Raw genomic sequence first — 26,450 nt, 5'->3', positions numbered from 1 at the left:
AAGCATGCTGGGAAATACAGATTCACGGCCCAGTAAGTAATAGCAACAAAAATCATTAATGTGCTCCCAATATAAAATGATTTAGTTCATGTAATTTTTTAAAATTTCAGCAGATTGACCATTATAAAAATAGGTTGAGACAAAAAAAAATAAAAAATTGTGTTGTATTAACTTGTTTCATTTAAGTAAATTAGACAAGGTGCAAAAATATTTTTTTTGAGTGTGTGAGTATCTGGCAAACGCGAGCGTCTCTTTTATCATAAACCCTTTAGACGCGTCTGCAGCATGCACTTATTTTGACAAGACACGTGATGCACATAGGATCACTCAACGCGCACATATTTTGAAATTACCAACCACACACATGATAGGCTACATGCATGTTGTGACGAACTTCTCATCATGTGCACTCGATAAAAGAAGTCACCAGCCGCCACTGGTGAGATCAGACCACTTGCGCCACATTAAGTTAAGAGCAAGGGGGCCCCCTAGTGGTTTGGGGCCTTGCGCAGCTTTCGTACCCTGCGTATAGGGAGGATCGGCTCTGTTTCTGAATGGCCTGAGGGTGGGAATAAGTGGATTTGATGCAGAAGTACAGTATAGTAAGTGTCGAGAGCATTTGGTTACAATCATTATCTCATTTTTGACGGAGGTGGCGTTTAGCAGATTTTGCATCTGAACTCTTCATATAGTCTTATTTAGCTGTTCAAGTATTTATATATTTTCAGTATACAAAACAACATCAACTCTAGCTTTCAATATCCAGTATGTAAATCCTTCACAGTATTAGGCTGACATGTTTTTTTTGTGTGGAGTGCTGCCTGATTTTTTTCTTGGATGTGGCTATGAAACGCAGTGTGAGATGCAGCACCATCTGTGAAGCGTTTCTCATTTCATTGCTTTTAAATGTGCACACAGAGACAGGCGAGTTAGTGACTCATAGTAAATTCCTATCATTTCATTACAGAAATCAATACGCAATCAATTTAAGGCCATCATTGCATATAGCACATTTGACAGGAATAATCCATGAAATCTATTCAGATAAACCAGCCTAATTGTGTTAATCCCTATTCGGCTTACAAACATTTAAATGCAAAATTCATAAGCAGACACACCTCTTTCTCTTTCTCCCCCCCACTCCATCTCAGTGTTTTTCTCATCTGGCTGTGAGCTGCACAGTTTCGTGTTCACCCACAATCTCCTAAAGTGAATCTGTAACGCACGAGCACTTCTTCACCACACGCTTCACGCTGCTGAGATTAAATGACTAAGCTGATTCGCTAACACTTTGACATCCTAGTTTTCATTCTGTCCACCTCTCTCTCTGTATTTGCTCCGCTGAGCTGTATGTAATGGTTTGGGTAGAAACCAGCTTTACTGTAGCTTTGTTTTATGTAACAGATGATAAGATGCATCTGAAAACAAAACCGTACTATATATATGATAATAATTAAAGGCACACCGTGGAACTTTTTAGGCACTAGGGGGCGCTAGACATGTATTTTTCACGCCTAGCGCCCCTAGAGGCCACAAGCACCGCAGCACTGTCGCAAAGGAAAATAACTGGCCAACCTTAAAACTAAACTAAAAACTAAACCTTTAAAACGGTAAAAGATCAACATTTTGAGACATCAGGGCAGGGGCGCGGGAAGTGGGGGTGCTGGGGGTGCTGCAGCACCCCCTGGTGGCAGAGATTTAAAACTGCGATTACAGTAAAATTATTTATTTTAAATATCTCTTGATTTTGGTTTGTTACAAAGACATTTTGTATGCCATGTTTTGGGTGTGTGATGAAGAGAGGGATAATTTTAGTAATTTTAAAATGATTTAATTTATTTCAGTGTGTATTAGCCAGATTCTATCAGATTCTGTCTTGACGACGTGATTGCATTCAGCCGATATGCTGTAATAGGCATAAGCATAACACACAAGCACGCACACTCACAGCCACAACCTGAACGCCGAATGATTTTAATCTATCAGCTTCGCAATGTCTCAAAAGAGGATTTTGGATTTTTTTCAATCACACAACGCAAAATTCCCGAGGACTAGTTATTAAGGCATGTATTCCTAATACATTTTTACAATGATTCGCATTGATTTACAATGGTCGCACTATATAAATAACATTTTAGTTTGCATGCGTAAAAAGTGCATGCAACAATGAAACACATATAAAACGAACAAGAATGAACTGTGGAGTGTGGTTGGCCTATATGAGAAGGTCTACTACTCTTAAAATAATTTAGCATGGTTTTAGAATATATTTTAATCAAAATATGTTGGCCCATTTTGATATTTTAAACATATTCCGATGGAAAAATGCGTCCAAGCTAAGCTAGATTCAGTAAACGATTTTCTAGTTCGTCATCTTTTCAAAAATATTTAAAAATATAGCCAAATTGTTTTGCGGTGTTTAACGCACTTGTAAATGTTACAGAACATGTGCTTTATTGAATAAAAGTATAAGCGGGTGAATAAAATTATTAAAACGACGTAAAATGAACTAAATTATGTACAATAAGGAACATGCATATGACATTTAAAAGGTATTTCAAAAAAATTATATAAATTATTCCCATGCATCGATTTTAATGTTAAACGTCTATAAATTCAAATGAATCCATTTGGAATATATTCTGACAATTTAGGACATGATTTTGGAATTTTAAAGTCGAAAAATATCTTATTTTTACACCGCAGGAGGCATAGTGAAACAAAACTTAAAGACACAAATATTACATTTACGTGTAAAAATACAATTAAATGAAACCCGTGAATTGAAAGGTCCACTATAATCGCCTTAACTCGAGTAATGTCAATAAAGTTATTATGTTAGAGTTTAGAAATATTAAAAACTTAACCAAAGGACAACAAAAAGGCGTACTGGGACCAGTGAGAATGCATATGTGTAGCCTACATAAACTGGTTCCATACCTCCGATTTCCTCCAAACTTGCTCAAAGTTAATTCTCCTTTTTTTCTTTTTTCTTTACATCTTCAAACTCCATGTTGCACTCTACCATACCGCACAGCATGCCCGGTGCGTGATGCGTGCCATAGGAGACTCCGCACCTGACTCGCGTTGCATTTTGTAACTTTTACAAATCATTTTGTAATTTGTAATTTGTGTAACTTTTTGGAGACATTTGTTACTTTGGCCTAAATATAGTATATATAATATTTCTGATTATGGCATAGCTTTCTCCCCAATTGGGCTAATAAAGTAATGATTAAAAATATGCTTATATCGGCCCGGCCCAAGGATAGTAGCGGAAAATAACGTCCTGGGCAGAGAATCTCTACTATGTTGCAATAGGCTATATAGTTTGTATGCCCTGTCAGCTCAGCTGTAGGCGACTTTATGGATGGGAGGGGCGAGTGATTTTTTAAAAAGGAGACATAGGTAGAGTGGTCTGCAGAATACAGAGCTTGTGAACAACATTAGAATTCTATAACTCTATTCTATAACCCCCCCCCCCCCCCGCACCCCCTACCGAAAATATCTTCCCGCGCCTCTGCATCAGGGAGAAACGCAGTCATGTTACAACTTTCTGATGATGAACTCGTGGCAGAAGCCATTTCTCAGTCTGAAGGTTGCAGCCTCCGGATGTCGTATTGCTAAGCTGCATACGTCATCAAGACTGTCTTATTTCAGAATATTAACAATTATAAAGTTGACTATTATACTTAGTTAATCGTAAATTGTTGCAGTATGCTTATGACTTGCGAATGTAATGCTCAGTTTACCTTAATAAACCAGGCTTGATGACGTGTGCAGCCTGCATATTTGACCTCCGGAGGCTGCAGCCTTCCAATTGAGAAACGACCAGAAATATTTCCTTGCCTTTTTCCAAACAAATATTGTTGCATCATCTCTCTCTCCCTCGCCACCAGGATTTTCCGCAATGGCGCTCGTTTTTCCTCTATTTTGTGTGAAAATTGTCGCTCCAAATCCAGGTAAACCGATGTGTTTAGTGTCAGGAATTGGGGTAACACAAAACACGAACCCAGATGCGGACGTAACAACGAAAGGAATTTATTAATTACACGGGGAAAAACAGGAAAAACAAAACCCACGAGGGGGCAAAACAAGACACGGTAAACACAGCACTAAACTGACACTAAACGTAACAAACTAACAATAAACTCTTCAAAACATAAACAGATCAAGACTAGATATAATACAAAAACTCACAGTAACCGACAGGGCATGAAACAAGACGAACGTGCACTGGACAACAAACACAAGGACTCTTAAATAGGGAGAAAGTAAATTACATACAGCTGGAAATAATTACAAGTAAGGGATCGGGGAAAAAGTGACGAGACCCGGGAAATGCGTGGTCGAAATAAACCAATACTACAACCACACATTTCCCACATAGAACATATGTACTGTCAGAACCCTGCCATGCTAAACTAGATCTAAATACCAACAGGATCCGGCAGGATTCTGACAGTACGCCCCCCTCCAAAAGGCGGCTACTAGACGCCCTCTAGGGGGAACACTAAACATGGGACATGACAGACTGGATACAAGACAGAAACCATGAAAACATAACAAATAACATTAAAGGCAGACATGACAAAATTACAAATGGGTTAGGGTGGGATAACAAAATTAATAAACAAGGGAGGGGGGGTGGGGGAACAACAGAGTTCATAGGGGGTGGTCCAGGGTGGGAGGGTGGGCAAAGAGTCTGGGTGGACTTCGAGAGAGTCCAGGGAAAGTTCTGTCCGAGATCGGCAAAACCTGGCTGGGGTGGCGCTGGCTGCGCCCACGGCTGGGGTGGCGCTGGCTGCGCCCACGGCTGGGGTTGCGCTGGCTGCGCCCACGGCTGGGGTTGCGCTGGCTGCGCCCACGGCTGGGGTTGCGCTGGCTGCGCCCACGGCTGGGGTTGCGCTGGCTGCGCCCACGGCTGGGGTTGCGCTGGCTGCGCACACGGCTGGGGTTGCGCTGACTGCGCACACGGCTGGGGTTGCGCTGACTGCGCACACGGCTGGGGTTGCGCTGACTGCGCACACGGCTGGGGTTGCGCTGACTGCGCACACGGCTGGGGTTGCGCTGACTGCGCACACGGCTGGGGTTGCGCTGACTGCGCACAAGGCTGGGGTTGCGCTGACTGCGCACAAGGCTGGGGTTGCGCTGACTGCGCACCAGGCGGGGGTTGCGCTGGCTGCGCACAAGGCTGGGGTTGCGCTGGCTGCGCACAAGGCTGGGGTTGCGCTGACTGCTCTGGGCGCTCCAGCGGCTGCGTCGATGGCTCTGGGCGCTCCGGCGGCTGCGTCGACGGCTCAGGGCGTTCTGGCGGTTGCGTCGGCGGCTCTGGATGCTCTGGCGGCTGAACCAGATTCCCCTTCCTCCTGTTCTTCCTTCGGGGTCGCGGAGCAGATAGAGGATGTGGTGGTGCTCTTAAGTCGGAGGAGGACCCCCCAGATGAAGACTCCCAGGAGATCCTCCTCTCACGCTTCCCTCGAAGGGACAGAGGCGGGGAGCGGCTCTCTGGAGCCGGAGGAGAGAGTTCAGAATCACCGAACCCCCACATCCCAAGGATCCGTCCCTCGCGGATGGACGGGAGTCGATGGGGTTCGGTGGTCGGGGTCGGGTCCCACCTGATGTTGGCTTCGGGTCCGCATACGAGCGGGTCATAAGACTTGTAACCCGACTCGTATGCGGGGCGGCAACCCTTTCCCCGTCTCACCAGGCGAGTACCGGTGTACATGTCCGCTGGGTTCTTTGTTGGCACGTTCGTTCTGTCAGGAAATGGGGAACACAAAACACGAACCCAGATGCGGACGTAACAACAAAAGGAATTTATTAATTACACGGGGAAAAACAGGAAAAACAAAACCCACGAGGGGGCAAAACAAGACACGGTAAACACAGCACTAAACTGACACTAAACGTAACAAACTAACAATAAACTCTTCAAAACATAAACAGATCAAGACTAGATATAATACAAAAACTCACAGTAACCGACAGAGCATGAAACAAGACGAACGTGCCCTGGACAACAAACACAAGGACTCTTAAATAGGGAGAAAGTAAATTACATACAGCTGGAAATAATTACAAGTAAGGGATCGGGGAAAAAGTGACGAGACCCGGGAAATGCGTGGTCGAAATAAACCAATACTACAACCACACATTTCCCACATAGAACATATGTACTGTCAGAACCCTGCCATGCTAATCTAGATCTAAATACCAACAGGATCTGGCAGGATTCTGACATTTAGGTCTGCCGCTTTGTAATACGTCACACGAGTGACAGCGGAACGCACCAAATGAGGAAGAGAGAAGAAAGAAACACTCGGATCTGATTGGTGAATGAATAGGGTTTGGTTTTACACTGTGTGAGTTTGAGCAAGTTTGACTGACTGCTATAGCATCCTGGATTGTAATGTAAATACATAGACAGTAAAAGAAAGGTAAATACGTGAACACATGAATGCAGCATCTGAATACAGGGAACTATATGCAAGATAATCGCCGTCATTTATAAAGAAGATCGCATTTTTGTATGAATCAAGATCGTGAGTTTATATAAAAATTGCCTTAAAGGGGAATCGAACCCGGGTCGCCCGTGTCATAGGTCCATGATACTAACACGGTGCCACAGAGTCACATGATAGAAGTAGCTCTCTACACTCCTTAAGTAGCCTCCAGCAAAATTCACGTTAAAAACAAATTGTGTGGAGGAACTGAAAGTGATACAGACCCCGTCAGGCTATGATAGACATGTCATTCAACCTATTTAAAGTTGATGTACTATCACAAGGGTCTTGAAAATGTATTATGAAGGTTGAAAAATTACATGGTGTCACTTTAAACAGAATATAGTTATATGGTGAATTAGGAATAGAAGGCAGGAGATCACTTTCTGATGGTTAGATTCAGAATAAAACTGAATTTGATTCGATTTTATTGATATTATTTAAAGATGTAAATGAAAACACATTTGCAATCACACATTTAGCATTTCAGGTTTGCGTCAGACTGCAGCTGGTTAAGGGCTACAGATCAGATCAGAGAAACTCTGGAGTGAAAATTGCACTCTGACAGCGTCACAGGTTTGCAATTATAGCTCAGTCTAATTATCTAATCTTCATAATGTGAGCAAACATTCATTGTTTCTCACAGTGCTGTCTTTTAGAAAGCGATTTGTATTTCATTATTTTACAAATCTTCTCTTATCATCTTTGCGTTCATAAAAAAAAAATCTGTAATTAATACTTTACCTATATTGATATGCAAGGTTCCCACGGGTCCTTGAAATCCTTGAAAGTTTGTGAATCTGGGGAAAAAAATCAAGGCCCTGGAAGTTTTTGAAAATATACATACATAGATACAGGTCATTGAAAGTGCTTGAATCTATTTTATGCAAGAAGTTTTCTGAAAAAAAATCCATATTCCCTGTGTAGTGTTGGATAATATCATAAAAATTCTAGACTTTTTAAGCACACGTGCTAAACTGTTCGCTTTAAATGCTTATATTTTCTGTATGTGAATGTTGATTCATACCAAAATGCTTTTTTGCATAGTTGTGTTTGACACATGAAAACCTCTCGGGTTACGTATGTAACTGTTGTTTCCTGAGAAGGGAACGAGATGCTGCGTCTCCCTTGCCAGACTTCCTGCGTACCTGTGATGTCATATTTGGCAATATTTCAGATAGCGATATACTTCCTGGCTCCCGCGTCACCCTGTCTTTGTCGTTAAGCCTCACCATTGGTTGAATTTGATAAACACATTCAGACGCACTTATCCCTGGAGGCGTCCCCTAAGTGTCACCGCAGTGACACAGCGCGAGTTCCCTCGAAAGGGAACTGTAACAATGTATCTTAAAAGGTAACACAATGTAACATTGCTCTCACTTGAAATTTAGTCCTTGAATTTGAGGGTATTGGACCTGGAAAGTCCTTGAAAGGTCCTTGAATTTGAAGTTAACTAAGGTGTGGGAAGCCTGTATATGGTACACAGCAGAGGTATACAGTACATACACCAGGCCAAGGACCCCATAATGGGTAGAGGGGGACCCCCCAGTACATGTATTACATATACTTTGTTATGATGGTTACGTTACAAAGTTATTAAAATAGTAATTTCTAAACATTTTTATTCAACTGAATATAATTTATTGTTGGAACGTTATGCTCTCACTTTGTAAGTTCTAAGTTTTTATTATTAGCCAATTCATGCATTTTTGTTTGATATTCCCCCCAAAAATGTGCATTCCAACAATATTTGGAGGACTTGTAATACTACCACAGATCCCCATGGTATACTGCTACAGTCTTAAAATTGCTAGTAGTATTTGTTTTTTTTTAAATCTATACAAAAGTAACAGCAAAAAATAGGGTTTTTAGTATGAACTAGCGTGCACCTAAACATTAAAGGGGGGGTTCAACGGTATTTCATGTATTCTGACTTATTAATGCAATTTAAGATTTGGTTTCCTCATGCTAAATAAATGCAAAATGTCAAAAAAGCAGTTGAACGTGTTACTCATTATATCTGTGCCGAATGCACTTCGCAGAGTTTTGTACAAGTTTCGGAAAGTCGATTACGGTTCCAGCTGACGTTTCAGGGGTAAGCTACGTATCACTTGTTTTTATGGGCACTTCCCCATGGAAACTTTATGCACACTTTATGGAAAACCACACCCACATGTTAATCAGCGGGAGAGCCAGAACTGGGGACGCTAAGTTACAGGCATCACTTCAGGGACGTAAGTGCATATTATATAAACGACATGAACATGTAATGAATCATAAGTTATCCAGTTAGTGTTGCATGACTCGTGACTCGCTCCTTCCGCAGCTAGTAACTCCTCCTACCAAATTTTTTTGTACGTTATCGGAAAGACTCTGTAAAGCTAATCTGTCTTTTATAAATCTACAGGTACTCCAGATTAAAGGCAGGGTGCATGATCTCTGAAAGCCAATGTTGATATTTGAAATCACCTATACAAACACGCTCCCACCCCAATAGAATCTGGACCTTTTTTTGATAGACCCGCCCCACACATACGCAACCCAGGCAACGATGTCGGTTAATAGACACGCCCTGACTTACTGTTTCTTTGAAATTTTCATCAATCATCAATTTATATATTTTGGTAACCAAGCACACTTTAATGGTGGTGAGTTGTAATGTTGTTTGACAACCAGCAATGTTAATAAGATTTACACTATTATAGTTAGACTTGATATTCTATAAGTATATGTAAATATATTGCTTTAATCTAAAGTATATACTGCCTATGAAGGTGTGATCTATTTATTGGAGTTGAGTTTAACGTGTCAGGCGCATATTCGCTAACATTCACAGCCAGTCTATGCCTTTCTCTCACACATTATGTTCCCTATGCAAAAACACCTTGGATACGACAACACTGACACGCAACGTCCATCTCGCTTGAACACAGCATATAAAAAGCAGAAAGGCACAGATGGCAGAGCGTTTTGTAAGCTTTCCACAAGCATTGAGTGAACGCAGCACCTGTTTATATTTAGCTTCAGTGTGGAGCTCTGGGGGAACGTCGAATAAAAAACCTGCCATCAGTCTCGCATGGCAAAACCTTTCTTTAACTCTCCTCTGAATTTAGCATCACCCGCTCGAGCAATCAAGCAAAACTGTGCACGTACATTTCATCTGAATTGTGTTTAAAGCACAGCTGGTGGTTCGCTGCTACAATACGCTTTTATCTATAGCCAGTAGTTTGATTTTAAAAATGATATAATTTTGAAATTAAATGCCTGGTATTGCAAGGTAGACATGTTTTGATAATAGTGTTACATTTCCCCCTAGTGTTTATATAAACAATTATTACTGATGACTAGGTATATGAATTATGTGGGAGTCCTTAACTACCTTAACTAAACCTTTGTTTCTTGTAAGAAGAATAACATTTCATTATATTCTGGTGTGTTATGCTTATTGTTCTCAGTGATGTTATAAAAATATTTATTGCCTCACTGCCAAGGTAAGGTTAACTATAAAAATGCAAATGTTTTCCATCATGTTTATTCTAACAATGCAATCAGGTTCAAAGTCATTCTTTTTGCCGGTAATGTTATTTTAAATTGCACATATCGCTTGAGGGAGTTTTAAAATCAGTTCTCACAGATATTTCTGATATTTCAAAGTTCATATTTTAACTATATGTTTACTTTCTCTCTCGAGTTGTTAAATCTTTAGTTTTGAACACCGACACGTCTCTTTCTCTAAGCTGAATCATCTTTCATTTTTTCTGTTGGACTTGCTATATCTCCATAATTGTCTGTGTTAAACACATGGGCTTTTAGAAGTCAGCAAGGCTTTTGAGAAAGGTTACAGTGTTGGCCAGAACCCAATTATGCTTGCTTGCTTGGCTTGACCAAATCCCTGTTGAATTACAATAGTAGTGTAACAAAGGCAGAGAAGAAGATAAAATGTCACTGAGGGCGAGTGATGCGATAAATCACATGTTATCTGGCTATTGACCATTCACCTTGTCTACAACTTTATCCCTTTGTGTGATTGATCTCAGTGCATTGTTTCATGATACACATGCAATCTTTTCCTTTATTTTCAGAAGAAAGAATGGCTGTGTCTCACTTGCCAGACTCAGAGGGCAATGTCAGGGAGCTTAGGGGATATGCCGCCTCCTGTGCCACCAACAGTTGGATCCCCTCGCCTATCAGGCCCGGCCAATCAGCAGCAACACAGAGTACCCAATCAGCAAGCTTCTCTGAGACCCACCGGCCCTCAGCAGCAAAAGCCACATGGCACCCAAGTAAGTGGTCCTTTCTCTCCGGTAAAACAGGGGGCGCCACAGTCCAAAGGCCCCTCACAACAATTTCCTGCAACTAAAGCCGAGACACAAAAACAAGATCATGTCATTAACAAGAAACAAGCTATGTCCAAAACAGAAAAGGAGGGAGACGTCAGAGCATCGTCTAAAAAGGGAACACTGGATAAAAAAGATGAGAAGAAAAGTAATGGCATGCAGAAATCTAAACAAGATGACGTGAGTGACCCGCCGTGTCCCCATCACCACTGTCTTTGTCTTTCATAACAAATCACTTTAACATTCTGTGATGGGAATGTTATATTTCAAATGATTAACCTGATGTCACCCGTCGTCCCCGCCAATCTACGGTTAACGTAATCTCAGATGCTAACATAAACGGTACTTTTTATGGTCAAAAGTGAACAGTGCTGAATCAACATCATTTGTAAATCATTGATTTTGAAAATTGATGTCACAGACAGTTCCATGTATCCATTTAATGTGGCATACACCATGGCAAAATAGACATTATAAAATGTTTTATTGTTTATAAATGCATGTTGGTTTCATATAATGTGATTATTTATAACATATTGTGTACTAAAATGTTTATCTGGATGTAGTTACATGAGTTTTGGTCTCATCCTATCCAGGTTGTGCATGCGTGTATAATATGCTTAGGCATTTGTATACTTTGATTCATTTTTAAATGTTAGTTTTTTGTTTATCTGTAGTATAACTAAAACAGCTGCTTATCACATGATCTAACGCAGTATACTCTTTCTTTTTACAGGATTCCAACAAGTCGAGCACACAAAGCTTGAGTGATACAGGCTACTCCTCGGATGGAATATCCAGCTCCCAGAGTGAGATTACTGGCTTGATCCAAGAGGACTCTGTGAAACTTAATGAGAGGGGGTTCTCCGACCAACGCAGCCCTCCAAGTCCATCAGAATTAACAAAACTGGAAAGTTCAATGCGACCTCTGTTAGAGTCACGTACAGCCACTGACCAAGGACTACATCGTGATGGAAGTGACACCACAGAACAGCAGAGACCTCGATCTCTGACTATATCACAAGATCAAGAGTTTGAATCTGATGAAGAAGCATCAGATGATCTTAGCTGTAAATTACGTCATGACTATGTGGAAGACAGCAGTGAAAGTGGCCTTTCTCCATTACCAACCAGACAGAAGAAGTCGCAGAAAGACCAAACCGATGAGGAGTTCATGAGGAGACAAATTCTGGAGATGAGTGCAGATGAGGACGATATGGCAGATGTTGAGGGCCACACAAAGACAAAAAGGAGCCATAAACACAGTGGCGACCTAGGAAAAGAGAGACGTCGCCTCACACAGCAATCTAGCAGTTTTGAGGAAGACACAAAAGGCACTGACACCTCATACAAGTCAAGTGAAGCAGATGACATGATGGCCTCACAAGGCGGCCTAAGAAGATTTAAAACTATAGAACTAAATAACACAAATTGTTACAATCGTGACATGGAACTCAGCACAGATCATGACCTCAGGGAACCTGAGCTCGAGATGGAAAGCCTTACTGGATCACCTGAAGAAAGGTCAAGGGGAGAATACTCATCAACGCTCCCTGCAACCACACCAAGCTATACCTCTGGCACTTCTCCCACATCTGTGTCATCAATGGAAGATGATAGTGATAGCAGCCCTAGCAGACGACAAAGGCTTGAGGAGGCAAAGCAGCAAAGGAAAGCAAGGCATCGATCCCATGGCCCTCTGTTGCCCACAATTGAGGACTCATCAGAAGAAGATGAATTGCGAGAAGAGGAGGAACTTCTGAGAGAGCAGGAGAAGATGAGAGACTTGGAGCAACAAAGGATTCGCAGTACAGCCAGAAAAACTAAAAGAGACAAAGAGGAACTGAGGGCACAGCGACGCAGAGAGAGGTCAAAGACACCTCCCAGTAACCTATCACCTATTGAAGATGCATCCCCAACAGAGGAGCTCAGACAAGCTGCTGAGATGGAGGAACTCCATAGATCATCCTGCTCAGAATATTCTCCCTCGATGGATTCAGAGGCTGAAGGATTTGAAATGGGTTCAAAGTTGTACAAATCTGGAAGTGAATACAATCTACCTACATTTATGTCTTTGTACTCGCCAACCGAGAAAACCTCTGCTGTCTCATCATCTGCAGCAGACAAATCATTAAAAAGTGCTGAAGAAGTTTATGAGGAAATGATGCGAAAGGCAGAACTGATGCAGAAGCAGCAACAACGAACATCAGGAAGACAAGGGCAGCAGGAAAGAGTCAAAGATAGCAAACACCATTTAGATTCTGGAACAGCATCTTTGAGTCCAGGAACAAGTCCAACCCAGGTCTCAGCTCCAGTCGTGTTCTCTGGAAGTGATTCTGTAGATAGAGGGGGACAAAGGATGCATGCTGTGCAGAGTCATACACAACAAAGTAGAATGAGCACCCAAACCTCTAAAGTAGGACATACAACTGGTACCCCACAATCTCATGTTAGGCAGCCTGGTCCTACACAGTCTCAAGGAAAACCTGCTGTTCAGGGGACAGTACAAGTGCCTGATTCTGGGGCATCCAGCTTAACAACAAAGATGTTCTCATATTTGACAGGCTCAAGTCCAACCACATCTCCTTCTGCATCCCCATCACAAAGTCCTACTCGTACCCCTGTACCTTGTGCTACTTCTACAGTGGCACCCACTCAAACCTCTCAGATCCCTCACAGAGCTGGGGCACCACGCCTTGCAAGACAGCAGTCCTCTCAAGATTCCCCTGTTATGGTTATCACATTAGGATCAGGAACCCACAGTCAGCCCACCAAACCAGTGACTGTGAATTCTTCCACCTCACCTATATCCTCACCAACAAAGGAGGGCCAACAGACAATTTATCAGAATGAACATACATCAACAAAATCACCCACATCTCCACAGAGGTATCCAGCCTATCCATCACCTCAGCATAGCTTACAGAGGGCACAGATATCAGAGCGAGTTAGCGCTGCCACCTCTGTTGGTTCTCTTCCTGTGGGAAACATATCCTTGTGTAGAATTTCTACAGTCCCGGGCACCTCAAGAGTTGTGGAGCAAGGAACAATTGCCCCTGGTAGTAATATAATAGACCTTAGAGCACCAATGAAGCCTGCCCCAATTATTATGACAGACAAGGGTATGGACCTAACGTCTCTGGCGTCTGATTCACGAAGGTACTCATATGATGGAGAAACACCTCCAGGTCGTCATACTGCTGTACAGCCTCTCATCATGAATCTAAATGCCCAGGCACAACCACAGGTGACAACAACCACACCTACAACAGTTAGTGTGACTGTGGCAGCATCAATGTTTATGTCACAACCGAAGCAACCAGTTGTGTATGGAGATCCATTGCAAAATAGAGTTGACTTTGGCCAGGGAGTTGGATCTGCAGTTTGTCTCACCCAGAACAGGCCACTGATCGCAGACCCATCCATTCCAAAAATTGATGCATGTCTGGAAAATCTGGGACTCCAACAGCAACAACTCCAAAAGCAGCAACAAAAGCTTCAGCAACAGCAAGAGCTCCTTGAGCAACAGCTCCAGCAGCACCAACAAAATGCTTCTTTTGCTCGTTACAACTTAGCTAATCAAGTCCAACCAATGTTGTTAAAGAAGGACTTAGTGGTAAGCCAGATCACATGTGGAGGCACACAAACAGTGGTCAGTTCTATTCCAAAGATATCTCCGCTTCCTCCAGTACCCTCGTCATGCTCTACATCTTCCACCCCCACACTTGGTCATGATATATATGGCGGGGCGGCTTTGGAATTAAAGAACAAGCCTGCTGTAATTAACCTCTCCACAGGGAAGCCCCAGGCAATGATGGTACAGTTTGATGAGAAAAGCACTCAGGGGGGTACTGTGACTCAGCTTGTTAAACGAGAGGAGCCCCAACCACCACTAGAGGTCCTGGATCTCACAGGACAGATTAAACCGGAGAACCAGTTGGCTTGCTGTGATGTTGTCTATAATTTGCCATTTGCTGGTAGTTGCTCAGGTTCATTTGCTCAGCGAAATAAGCCTGCAGAAGTTAATTTATCAACAGAACCATCCCAAGCCCCTGGGCAACAACCACAGTCTGGAAAAGATGGCTACCAAGCAGCAAATATACAAGGGGCTGCAGATGAATCTTTTACCTTGCCTCCTCAAGGACGACTTCCACCATCAATGTCAGATAACAATCTAACAGGTTCAGGTCTCCAATATTATCAGAAGACTGAACCTGGGGACTTAGCAGTAGATTTAAGCACCATGAAGCAAGCATATGAAGCAGGGTATCTGGGAATGGGTACCCAATATGGATCTTACACAGATCTGCGCCATCAAGGAGTTGATTCAGCTCCACCATTACCTTTGCGAAGATATGGTTCAATGTCCAACATTAATGCAGAGTATGGTTATCCTTCTCGTGATCTTGGTTTTCAAGAATCCAATCTTGCACAGTACAGTGCCACTACAGCCAGAGAGATTAGTAGAATGTGTGCTGCTCTTAACTCCATGGAGCAGTTTGGTAGTCATTATACTAGTAATCCGGAGCTTCTCCAATATGCTGCAGGTAGAGGTGGTCCTAGACTTAACCTTCAGCAAAGCCTAGCATCTATTAGAGCCAACCTGTTATATGGTCCTGATGGCAGACCCACAGTGCATGGTCAAACACTTACAAATCTAATCAATGCTAGACAAGCTAGCCTAAGGTCTTTATATCCCCCTGCAGTAAGAACAGCTGATGGCATGATATATTCTACTATCAACACCCCAATAGCATCCACTCTTCCAATTACAACTCAGCCCACCCCTGTTCTCAATCCAGTATTAAGAGGAGTATATGGACCTTCAGGAAGTGTAACTGCTGTTCCCCTGGCTACCCTCACCAGGTTGCCTCAAGTTACCCCAAGAATGCCTCTTACTGCCCAAGCACATTACAGATATCCCCTACCAAACCATTTTTCAGCAACAGCTTCAGAAACTTCCCCAGTAAATGTAACACCTAATAGTACCTCACAGCAGGATGCTCCAGTTTACCTGGGAAAGCCTGCAACATCCGCTTCACCCAAAACTGGTCAACCTGTGTCAAATTTGGGTATGCAAGGTATACAACCAATTCAGACCAGTGTGGTGGCAGTTAATTCAGTCATAAATGAACAGGGTCCTCCGGCTCATATTTCAGTAGAAGGTACTACAACACATCTCCAAACGCAAATACAGTCCCAACCGCAGTCATTAGTCAAAGGTCAGGAACAATCTCAAGCACAGTGCCAGTCTCAGACACAGCCTCAAACAGTGCCACAAAAACAGACCCAGGCAATTACCAGAGTCTTTCCAGATACAGCTGCTAGTACCACAATAACCACTTCTGCTAGTATTGAGAAAGAAAAAGAAGAGGAACGTTTGCGACAGCAACAGGAGCAACTCTTGCAACTAGAGAGAGAACGTGTTGAGTTGGAGAAACTACGTCAGCTGCGTCTACAAGAGGAGTTAGAGAGGGACCGTGTAGAGCTCCAGAGGCACAGAGAAAAAGAACACCTCCTTATGCAGCGGGAGATACAAGAACTACAGACCATCAAACAGCAGGTTCTTCAGCAGCAACAGGCTGAAAGGGAAACACAGCTGGTAATGCAACGAGAGCAGTTAGCCCAACAGAGGATGCAGCTAAACCAAATTCAGTCCCTGCAACAACAGCTCCAGCAGCAGCTTGAAGAGCAGAAGAGGCAGAAAACAGCAGCTATTGAAGCAGCGGCGGTGGCTGCAGCGGCTGAGGCTGCAGCTGCTTCAGCAGCTGCTGCTGCAGCAGTTACAACAGCTCAAGGTGCCATTCAGGGTGTAATGGTTGGTGGAGCTACACCTCAAACCATCTCAATTATCTATGATCAAAATGGTAGAATTATTCCACAAGAAGGTCAGAGTGTGCAAATCTTACCTTGTGCTGATGGGCAGGTGGTCCAGGCAGTGATGTCCTCTAGGCCTTTGCCTAGCTCTGCCTCAGAAATGTCTCTTAAGAGTACTGAAGATCATGATGGCCGGGCTATGAAGAAACAAAACTCAATGCCCCGTTTGAGGAATGGGTCAGAGGAGGAGTCAGTCAAGAGAATTGCAGATAGCTGTGTCCAAACTGATGATGAGGACACAGAAGACAAACTCATGTCTCGTCGCCGTAGAACTCGACGAATAGCTGACAGCAGCGTTCAGACAGATGAAGAGGACCAGGGTGAGTGGGAAAATCAGCCTATACGACGCAGGCGTTCAAGATACTCCAAACACTCTGAGACAAGTTCGGAGCCTAAGAGTGATGCATCTAAAGTTACATCTAGCATCGCCATTCAGACCACCAATGACTCATCATGTCAGACTGAGTCAGACCACTTATGCAGAATATCTCCAGCCATACACATTACCATGGCTGAAACATCAAAAGTTGAACTCCTTCACTACATATCTGCTCCAGAAAGGACCCATAAAGGAGAGAGTTTGGCCTGTCAAACTGATCCAGAGGCCCAGTCACACGGAGTGGTTGCTCCTCAGCTAAGTGTTCCCACTACTGTTAGCCCCTATTCCACTAGTTTGCAATTAGTTGGTGCCACTCAAACCAAATTTGAAAGGAGAAAGCCAGACCCATTAGATATTGGATATCAGCAGCAAGCTCAGCAACAACACGAATCTCCTTCACGTCAGCCACCAAAATCTCCACAAGTGCTATACTCCCCAGTATCTCCACTGTCCCCCCATCGTATGTTAGAGACAACCTTTGCTTCCAGTGAGAAACTTAACAAGGCACATGTAACTCCACAGCAAAAAGCTTTTACTGCAGAGTCACCTCAGAGGCATCAGACTATTCCAAGGCCTATAAAGAATGTTCAGAGGTCCATGTCTGATCCTAAGCCTCTCAGCCCAACATCAGAGGACCAAGCCAAGACCAAATTCTCCTTATACCAAAATCAAGCCATTCCAGGAAGCCAGGTATGAAAACATTTAATTTGTAAATCTATGTTAAAATTTTTTGTCATTTACTTAAGCTGTGTGTGTGTGTGTGTGTGTGTGTGTGTGTGTGTGTGTGTGTGTGTGTGTGTGTGTGTGTGTGTGTGTGTGTGTGTGTGTGTGTGTGTGTGTGTGTGTGTGCGTGCGTGCGTGCGTGCGTGCGTGTGCATGTGTTTGTGTATGCGAGCAGGCAGCATAAAGGGAAAAAACATTATGAAAAGTAATACAGCCACATACTTCAATAAATACTTTAACTACAAGTAAAAATGTTGGCATTTACAGTTGTTGTCAGCTAGAAATATGAACATTTATCAAATACCTCAATCAATTTTGGAGAGAAGCAATCTGAAAAGTTATTTATTTTATAGTGTTTTTAATTAGGGAATTTTTGTCTGTTTTGGCCCATTTCCGGGGGCAAATTTGTGCATAGTGAACACAAGTTTGTACACAAACGCACACATAGAGGAAAACTGCTCTATCTGGCAAGAAGTGCTAGAGGGTGGTACAAAGTGTAGGCATACTGGATCAGCCATGCAGTCTTCTGGCTTGTCAGCAGCTGGACAGAGAGGTCGAAGTCTTATTCTCAGTTTGGTTTCTGTCTAAAGAAATGATCAGGCTTGTCAAAAAACAATCAAATGTATTCCGAGAACTGCACAAAAGCTAAAAGGAGGCTATTTTTATCACTTCATCCTTTGCGTATTTGTCAACTGAATTTCTTTATGGAATCTCAGCTTTAGGTATGCAGAATTTTTTTATTAATATTTGCTATATACGGTATTTCATGTAATATATTTATATCAAATGCATCCATGTGTTTACAGTAAAACAGGAATAAACAGATTTTTGCTGTTAACTTAACACCAGTGATCATTTTTGTAGAATTATGTTTAGTTATTTACAGAGGATAGACTCAAGGGTATATGTTTATAATTGTTAGACTGAAAAAAGCTACAATATGTTTAGTCTATATTGAATTTTTTCATGTTATAATATCTTGAAAGTCCAAACCTCAAAACCTGAATTATATACTCCAAAATGTATACAATGATGTATGAGATTTATTTTAAAAAACTACAAAGATAAATACTAATAACACTCTGTAGATGTTCAGAATACCATATAACAAGTTTTATATAACATCACTATTACTTTTTATTGTCCACATATACATTAAAGACATAATTCACCCAAAAATGAAAATTATGTCACCCTCATGTTGTTCTAAGCCTGTATAAGTTTCTTTATTCTGCTGAACACAAAAGAAGATATTTTTATAAATGATGGTAAGCACACAGTTGACTGTACCCATTGACTTCCATAATAGAAAAACAAATACTATAAGTCAATGGGTACGAACTGTGTGCTTACCATCATTTATCAAAATATCTTCTTTTCTGTTGGACAGAATAGAGAGACTTGTACAGGCTTGGAACAACATGAGGGTGAGTAATGATGCCAGAATTTTCATTTTTGGGTGAACTATCCCTTTAAGGGAGCATGTATCGGAATGCAATAATTTAACATTTTCATAAAGTTGCCGTCTCAAAGCTGATTTGGCTGTATTTATACCGTGATAATAATGAATCTCAAACATTTCTGTTGTCTAGATATCAGCCCTGCAGCAGCAGCAGAACGCCATGATGAGAAAGGTGAAGAGAACGCTTCCCAGTCCGCCTCCAGATGAGGCGCCTCTACCAATTGTGACTCCGGCAATACCCCATATGTACACCTCCCCTGGAGTGTCCCAGAGGGTTTTGCCACGTTCCTCGCACGGTGCCATAAAGGCAGGCTTGCTAAGTGAACTGAAAGCTGTAGAGCAGGAGTCATCTAAATTACGTAAACAACAGGCTGAGTTAGAGGAAGAGGAGAAGGAGATTGATGCTAAACTACGATGCTTGGAACTAGGCATCACCCAACGCAAGGAGACCAGATCTAAAGAGAGAGAGAGGCGAGAGTTGGCATATATACGTTGCATAGGGGATGCACGTGACTACATGTCAGATAGTGAGCTGAATAATTTGCGTCTTGTTGGGGTAGCGGCAGGAGCCTATGAAGAAAATGGACTGTTGTCACGTCCAAGTACAACACCTCTTAACCAGTTTACTGCTGATTTGAATGCGTCTCAGTATCCCCCAACTTCCTCATATGTTCCATATCAATATCCACAGCCCCAGCCTACACCAACACAACCACCCACTGCACCATATCAGCAAATTGGGTTTCAGCCACCACAGTACCAAACCTCCTCACAGCTCCAGCCTGGAACTTTCCAGCCTCATCCTCCCCAACCCTCACCTTACCAGACCCAGGGACCATATCAGACTCATGGCTACAGTCAGCCTCCTTATGAGCCTGATCTTGGTCTGCAGCAGCCTGGTCATCAGGGCTTTCAGCCACCTACTGGATCTTTACCAAGGCAGACTCTACCTTATCCTACCCAGACCCTGCCTTACCCACCCCAAGCTGACATGCTTTCTGTCCATCAAAGACCACAACAGACCTCGCTTGCTGATCTTGAACAGAAGCTGCCCACAAACTATGAAGTTATAAATAATCCTTCAGTTCCAATAGCGACATCAGCTCAAGAGACTGGATTCAGCGGTGCCTATTCCTCACCACTGAACAATTCTTATGGTCAGTATCGCTCCTCTGACCAGACTTTGACAGAGCATATCCCCAGTCCATCATCAGGATATGTAACAGATGGTGTCTATGCCACAAACCTAGAACAGAATATCCCCAGAAATTATGTCATGATTGATGATATCAGTGAACTGACAAAGGAGAATATGGGGTCCTCCGATATGTCACGGGTAGGTTATGGAAGTGAGAATGGACAACGTGGACCAACCTATGGAGATGGGTCTGACAATTTATATGGAAGAAATACAAATGCCTATCAGAATGCAGTAGACAGCCATGGACATCCAGTTACAACTGTAAGTGGTGGATCTGCTTACTATTACGATGACTATAAGCACTCTTCCCGCAGCAGTGGTGGAATGGGTAACCAGAAGCACTCATCCAAAAATTTGGCACCCGCTGTTTCCTCCAAACGTAGCAAGCATAGGAAGCAAGGCATGGAGCAGAAGATCTCCAAGTTCTCTCCGATTGAAGAAGCACGAGATGTAGAGTCTGATCTAGCCTCTTACACCATGACAACATCAACAGGCGGTAGCTGCACTGTGGTGTCCAGGACTGGTATGAAGAAGAGCTATGACCAACAAAAGTACTATGGATCAAGAGAGGCAATGGAGGAAGATGATCGTCTTTATGGTTCGGGGCGATCGAGATCCACAGGTTATGGAATGGATAAGATTTCTTCTAGAGATTCAAGTGGCTATCGAAGTAAGTCTTATGAGAGGGACGCCATGGAACGATCACAGAGGGGCATCCATAGTCGTAGTGGACGTCCTTCTATGCGTACACAGAACTCAGAAGAAGAGAGCCCTCTCAGTCCCGTTGGAAAGCCAATGGGTGTTGGTCGTGGCTCTGTGCCAGATCCTCATGATGTACGAAATCAGTATGGCTCCAGCCATTCCTTACCAGATGTACAGGACCACCATATAAGGGATATGCCTAAGAGTCATGTATATAAGCCAGAAGACCCTTACCTTGCAGATGACATGCACTGTGCTGTTTCAGATAGTGAAGGTAACTGGTGCTAAATTACAAACTGCCTGTTAAAATACGTATAACAATCAAAGCATGCATGCCAATGATCTTGCCTTGAAGGCAGAAGAAAAGACTACTGTGTGTGAATGATGTCATCATTGCATGCAACCATTTATGCCTTTTTGCATGAACTGCACAATGTGTCCTGTTTTCTGTTTATGTGATTCAAGTGTCTCAACTGTCTTTGAGTATCACCAACAATGGCTGTTTTTTTTTTGCTTTGAGTTTTTTTGTTATTGGGATTTGGGCATTGTGCTTCATCCCCTGCATGGCTTCGTTATGTTCATATTCTGCCCTTTTGCACAGCATAACATATTGACCTTTTGCTTAATTTCCCAAAAAGCCTATCATCTGGGTCAGGAGGAGACAGATTGGTTTGAAAAGCCACGTGAACCTCGGTCAGATCGCTCTAGACATCACGGGAGTGGAAGTCATTCATCCTCTAGCAGGAGAGGCAATGTTAAGCACACCTACCATGATTACGACGAGCCCCCTGAAGAAGACCTTTGGCCTCAAGACGAATACGGTCATCAGCGACATCCTTCTTCCACCTCATCTCGCGAACACCGTCACCATGTTAGCAGCTCAGGAAGACACTCCTCTTCCCGGCATTCCTCAGATGATCCCAGGTCAACACGATCTACACGATCCCATCCAAAAGATCCTTCTGCTCGCACGGATACCCGAACCAGCTCGTCCACTTCACAGAAAAGATCCTCCGATCCACGATCTGTCAACCACCGAGACTCAGGAGACTACTCTCGTGATCCATCCGGCCACCAACATGGCTCAACTGGACAGCGGGGACAAAGGCAACCGAGTTCATCCAGGAGGCAGGAGCCCTCCACAGGTTCCAGGCAGCAGCATGGAGAACAGCAACCACCACCACAGCAAGGACAGCAACGATCTTCAACAGGTCAGCAAGGATCTACCAAGCAGCCACCTGAGACAGCACAGCAAGGACCGCAACAATTGGGACAAACGACCCGTACGCAGCAGCAGTCACCACAGCAGCCTGGGCAACAGCCAGCCACCCAAATGGGAACAACACAGCCCACCACCACAATGGCTGGCACAGGAACAGGTACAACTCAGCAGCAACCTAAGCCAGGTCAGGCTCCAGCACAGGCAAGACAACAGCCAGGAGCACCAACCACTGCCCAACCAGCTCCTGCTATGGTGAGTTTTCATTCATTGTTGTAGTGGCAAGTTGTTCTTTAAGGTATTTTACTGTGTTGTGTTTTACATGTGGTACAAAAGCAATTGTTTACAATATCTGCACAGGCAAAGCCAGACACAGCTCCGCCTGCTGCTGTGCCAACTCCTGCAGTCGCTATTGGTTCAAAAGCTGTACCGCAGACTGCAAAAATACCCCAGACTCCAGTCACAGGCATCGGTAAGTAGTACCAAAATGACTAATTCAAGGCAGCCTTCTTCTCAGTATGATTTTGTTTTACAGAGATGCTGGAAACAGTTGAGTAACTCTATGCAAGTGCACTTAGTACTTCATTCCTTGTCTTCTGTCAATAAAGGAATACAAATTGAGCCTTTTAGGTTTTAAAACTTCTGTTGCAAGAATGTACTATTTTTTAATGCAGTCAGTCGTCCTTTTGCTCAACCTTATCCCATATTCTCATATTCAAAGTTTGAATCTTTTAGAGCCCCTTCTGATTAGTCAGGTACGTACTGTAAACTTTGTTGTACCATCACTAAGGTCTTTCTCTCTCCAGGGTCAAAGGCAGCACCCCGACCAGGGGGCATAGGCAGCGCTGCTCAGCAACCTGCAGAAGGGGAGAATGTTCTCACAAAGATCCTGCAGGGTGGAGCCGCAGAACAAGCAGGAAAATTGGGAGATGGTATGAAACTGTGAAATATTAGCAATCCAGATTTTGGCAACAGAAATAGAGACAGATGTTATGGAGAATATGTGACATGTCTTGGCTGAGGATAGTAATTAGTTGCCATTTAGCAGATGGTTTTCGTCCACAACAGCAATTTGAAAGATAGCCCAAGGGAGTATCCAGGGGTTAATGCGAAATGGTGAAGGGGTGTAATTTTATCATATTATGAGTTTACTACTACTTCTAGGTTTTCTTTATATGTCACAATATTGCGGCTTGTTTTTTATGTTTCTAAAAAATGTGTATCTTTCACACAGCTGTATCTGCTCTCGGGAAGAAGTTTACTTCACTTTGGTGATGTGTTAATAGTAAGGTGAGGTTTGTTAACCTATCACAAATTTTACATGCTTTTTCAGACTGGTTAAATGCAAACTGGTGGTAAGTTGGCTCTGATATGGCTGGTAAAACATAGCTTTTGATATATTATTGAGAATAAAGTAGACATGTTTTACACCAGTAATATCCGGTTACATCTAATTTTGTTTCAGGCTTTGGCAGTGACTTGAAATGTAAGAGCTGAAAAAAACTATGAATTTGTATCTGCCATTCAACATCTTCAGCTGACAGCGGGGTACACCTGAGGATACTGGTGAGTAAACTGTACTGTACTGAAAACAAGACAAAAATACTAAGAATTTTTTTTCTTGAAAATCATTTTTTGCAGTGCAGAGCTCAATGCATTCAAATATTATATGCCATTAAGCACTCAATCCCATCTTCTGTTTTCAATGTGATAGATAAACCAAAAAATCAGTCCTATATTTAGCATCTCTCAAATTTCTTATTACATTTTTGCATTTTAGCCAAAGCGACTAATAGTGCATTACAAGGTATATATATTTTTTTTATCACTATGTGGGTTCATTGGGTTCGAACCTATGACCTTTTGCAGAGTTAAAGCAATGTTCTACATCTCAGCTATACATTGGCTGTCAGTGGGTGTGGTGCATGTGTAGATCAAGAGAAAGGATCTGGGATAAAACAGGTTTAGGGTCTCCTACAACCAATTCTAAACCGATTTATCTCTTGGCTTACTGCCCGATCAAAATCCTTTAAACTGTACATCAGCGTGGTTTGTTAATGCTGTCATAGTGAAATGTCTGTCAAATACACCCCTCAGACATTCAAGGTAATTCTTTGAAATGATAGTGGCTGCATTTATGCTGCATTGTGTATTTAAACTTGTCTTGCTAAATGCATGCTCTGCATTACTATCTACCACTTTTTCTCAATATATGTGCCGTTCTTAAATAGCTATTACTTCACATTTATTGTGGCAATGCCAGATTCTTTGTGTTTATGTCCATATGTTCTGTTATTTGTGTATGATTGAATCAGATGGTATGCAATTTGCTGGTGTGATAAATTCAGCCTCTCGTGCCATCTAGTGTTGCTGAAGGTAGAAGTGTATAAACCATATAATTAAAGAAATGCTACCCCATTCAATACAACATCTGATTCTGTACGAAATGTTTTATTCCAGTGTATACAGTATATTACTTTGAAAAAGAGACAAAAATCATGGTAAAAGGTCAGAAAAATGGTCAGAAAAGGTCCTAATATGTACCATTTAGGTACAGAAATGTACATATTTGGTACCAATACACTGAAAAATGATTCATTCAATTTACTCAATATTTTTAAGGTAAGTGGTTGCAATCAATTTATTTAAGCTACATAAAAAAACGTTTGTTTAAATGTAGCTTAAATAAATTGATTGCAACCACTTACCTTAAAAAATGGAGTAAATTGAATGAATATTTTTTTTTCAGTGTATGTACCTTTGAGGTACTAAAATTAACTTTTTAAGTACAACACTGCAAATGATGACTTTCTTACTTAGTGTTTTTGTCTTGTTTTCAGTATAAATATCTAAAAAACTTTAAATCAAGATTTATTTTCTTGATCAGCAAAATTACCTTAGAAACAAACAAAAAAATATACAACTTAAGTGAATTTGAGCTTTAAACAAGCAAAAAATCTGCCAACATTTTTGAAATTTTCTTGAATTAAGTGTTAAAAATGCTAAATTTTTTGGCTTGTTTTAAGCACAATTTTATGTTTTTTATTTAAAAAATATTTTTAATCTTAATTTCAGAATTTTTTTGACATTTGTGCTAAAAACAAGACAAAAATACTAATTAAGAAAGTCATTTTATGCAGTGTACTAAATGTACACACTGCAAAAAAAGATTTTCAAGAAAAAAAAAATGTTAGTATTTTTGTCTTGTTTTCAGTACAAATATCTAAAAAAAACTTTAAATCAAGATTTATTTTCTTGATCAGCAAAATTACCTAAGACAAAAAAATACAACTTAAGTGAATTTGTGCTTTAAACAAGCAAAAAATCTGCCAATGGGGTGAGAACATTATTGAAATTTTCTTGAATTAAGTGTTAAAAAATGCTAATTGTTTTGGCTTGTTTTAAGCACAAATTTACTTTAATTTTATGTTTTTTTGTTTAAAAAATGTTTTTCTTAGGTAATTTTGTTCATAAAGAAAATGCATCTTAATTTCAGAATTTTTTGATATTTGTGCTAAAAACAAGACAAAAATACTAATTAAGAAAGTAATTTCTTGCAGTGTACCAAATGACTTTCAATGATTTTCAAGAAAAAAATTCTTAGTATTTTTGTCTTGTTTTCAGTAAAAATATATGAAATCTTAAATTAAGATGCTTTTTCTTGATGAGCAAAACTACCCAAGAAAATAAGTCTAGTTTTAAGACAAAAAATATCAAATTTAAGTGATTTTGTAAATAAATAAAATAAATAAAATTGAATTGAATTGAATTTTGTGCATAGAACAAGCAAAAAAATCTGCCAATGGGGTAAGCAAAAAAAAATCTTGAACATTTTTCTTAAAGATTAAATTCAAGATAATTTTGAGTGAAATTGACAATTTGTGTATATGCACTGCAAAAAATGATTTTCAAGAAAAAAAGATTCTTAATATTTTTGTCTTGTTTTCAGTAAAAATATCTAAAACTTCTTAAATTAAGATGCTTTTTCTTGAAGAGCAAAACTACGTCTAGTGTTTAGACCAAACATATCAAATTTAAGTGATT

General features: G+C 41.5%; 1 protein-coding gene across 4 annotated transcripts in view; it reads left to right on the top strand.

The window, feature by feature from the left end:
- The window catches only part of bsnb (bassoon (presynaptic cytomatrix protein) b), a 120,218-nt gene that overhangs the window by 90,350 nt on the left and 3,418 nt on the right, over positions 1 to 26,450 (top strand). For 3 of the 4 annotated variants that reach the window (XM_055183597.2, XM_073876310.1, XM_073876309.1), the window contains 8 exons: positions 10,589 to 11,023; positions 11,580 to 17,789; positions 19,415 to 21,461; positions 21,826 to 22,661; positions 22,767 to 22,878; positions 23,213 to 23,338; positions 23,641 to 23,696; positions 23,872 to 23,972. In XM_055183597.2, coding sequence (XP_055039572.2) covers positions 10,589 to 11,023; positions 11,580 to 17,789; positions 19,415 to 21,461; positions 21,826 to 22,661; positions 22,767 to 22,878; positions 23,213 to 23,338; positions 23,641 to 23,681 — 9,807 coding nt within the window. In that variant the 3' untranslated portion in view covers positions 23,682 to 23,696; positions 23,872 to 23,972. The remainder of the gene's footprint in view (positions 1 to 10,588; positions 11,024 to 11,579; positions 17,790 to 19,414; positions 21,462 to 21,825; positions 22,662 to 22,766; positions 22,879 to 23,212; positions 23,339 to 23,640; positions 23,697 to 23,871; positions 23,973 to 26,450) is intronic. The other variant, XM_073876308.1, reaches the window with a different exon arrangement.

This window comes from Misgurnus anguillicaudatus, chromosome 14 (assembly GCF_027580225.2).
Source record: "Misgurnus anguillicaudatus chromosome 14, ASM2758022v2, whole genome shotgun sequence".
In the NCBI taxonomy this organism is placed as follows: Eukaryota; Metazoa; Chordata; class Actinopteri; order Cypriniformes; family Cobitidae; genus Misgurnus; species Misgurnus anguillicaudatus.
The sequence above is the reverse complement of the archived record's forward strand: the minus strand, read 5'-3'. Positions and strand labels throughout refer to the sequence as shown.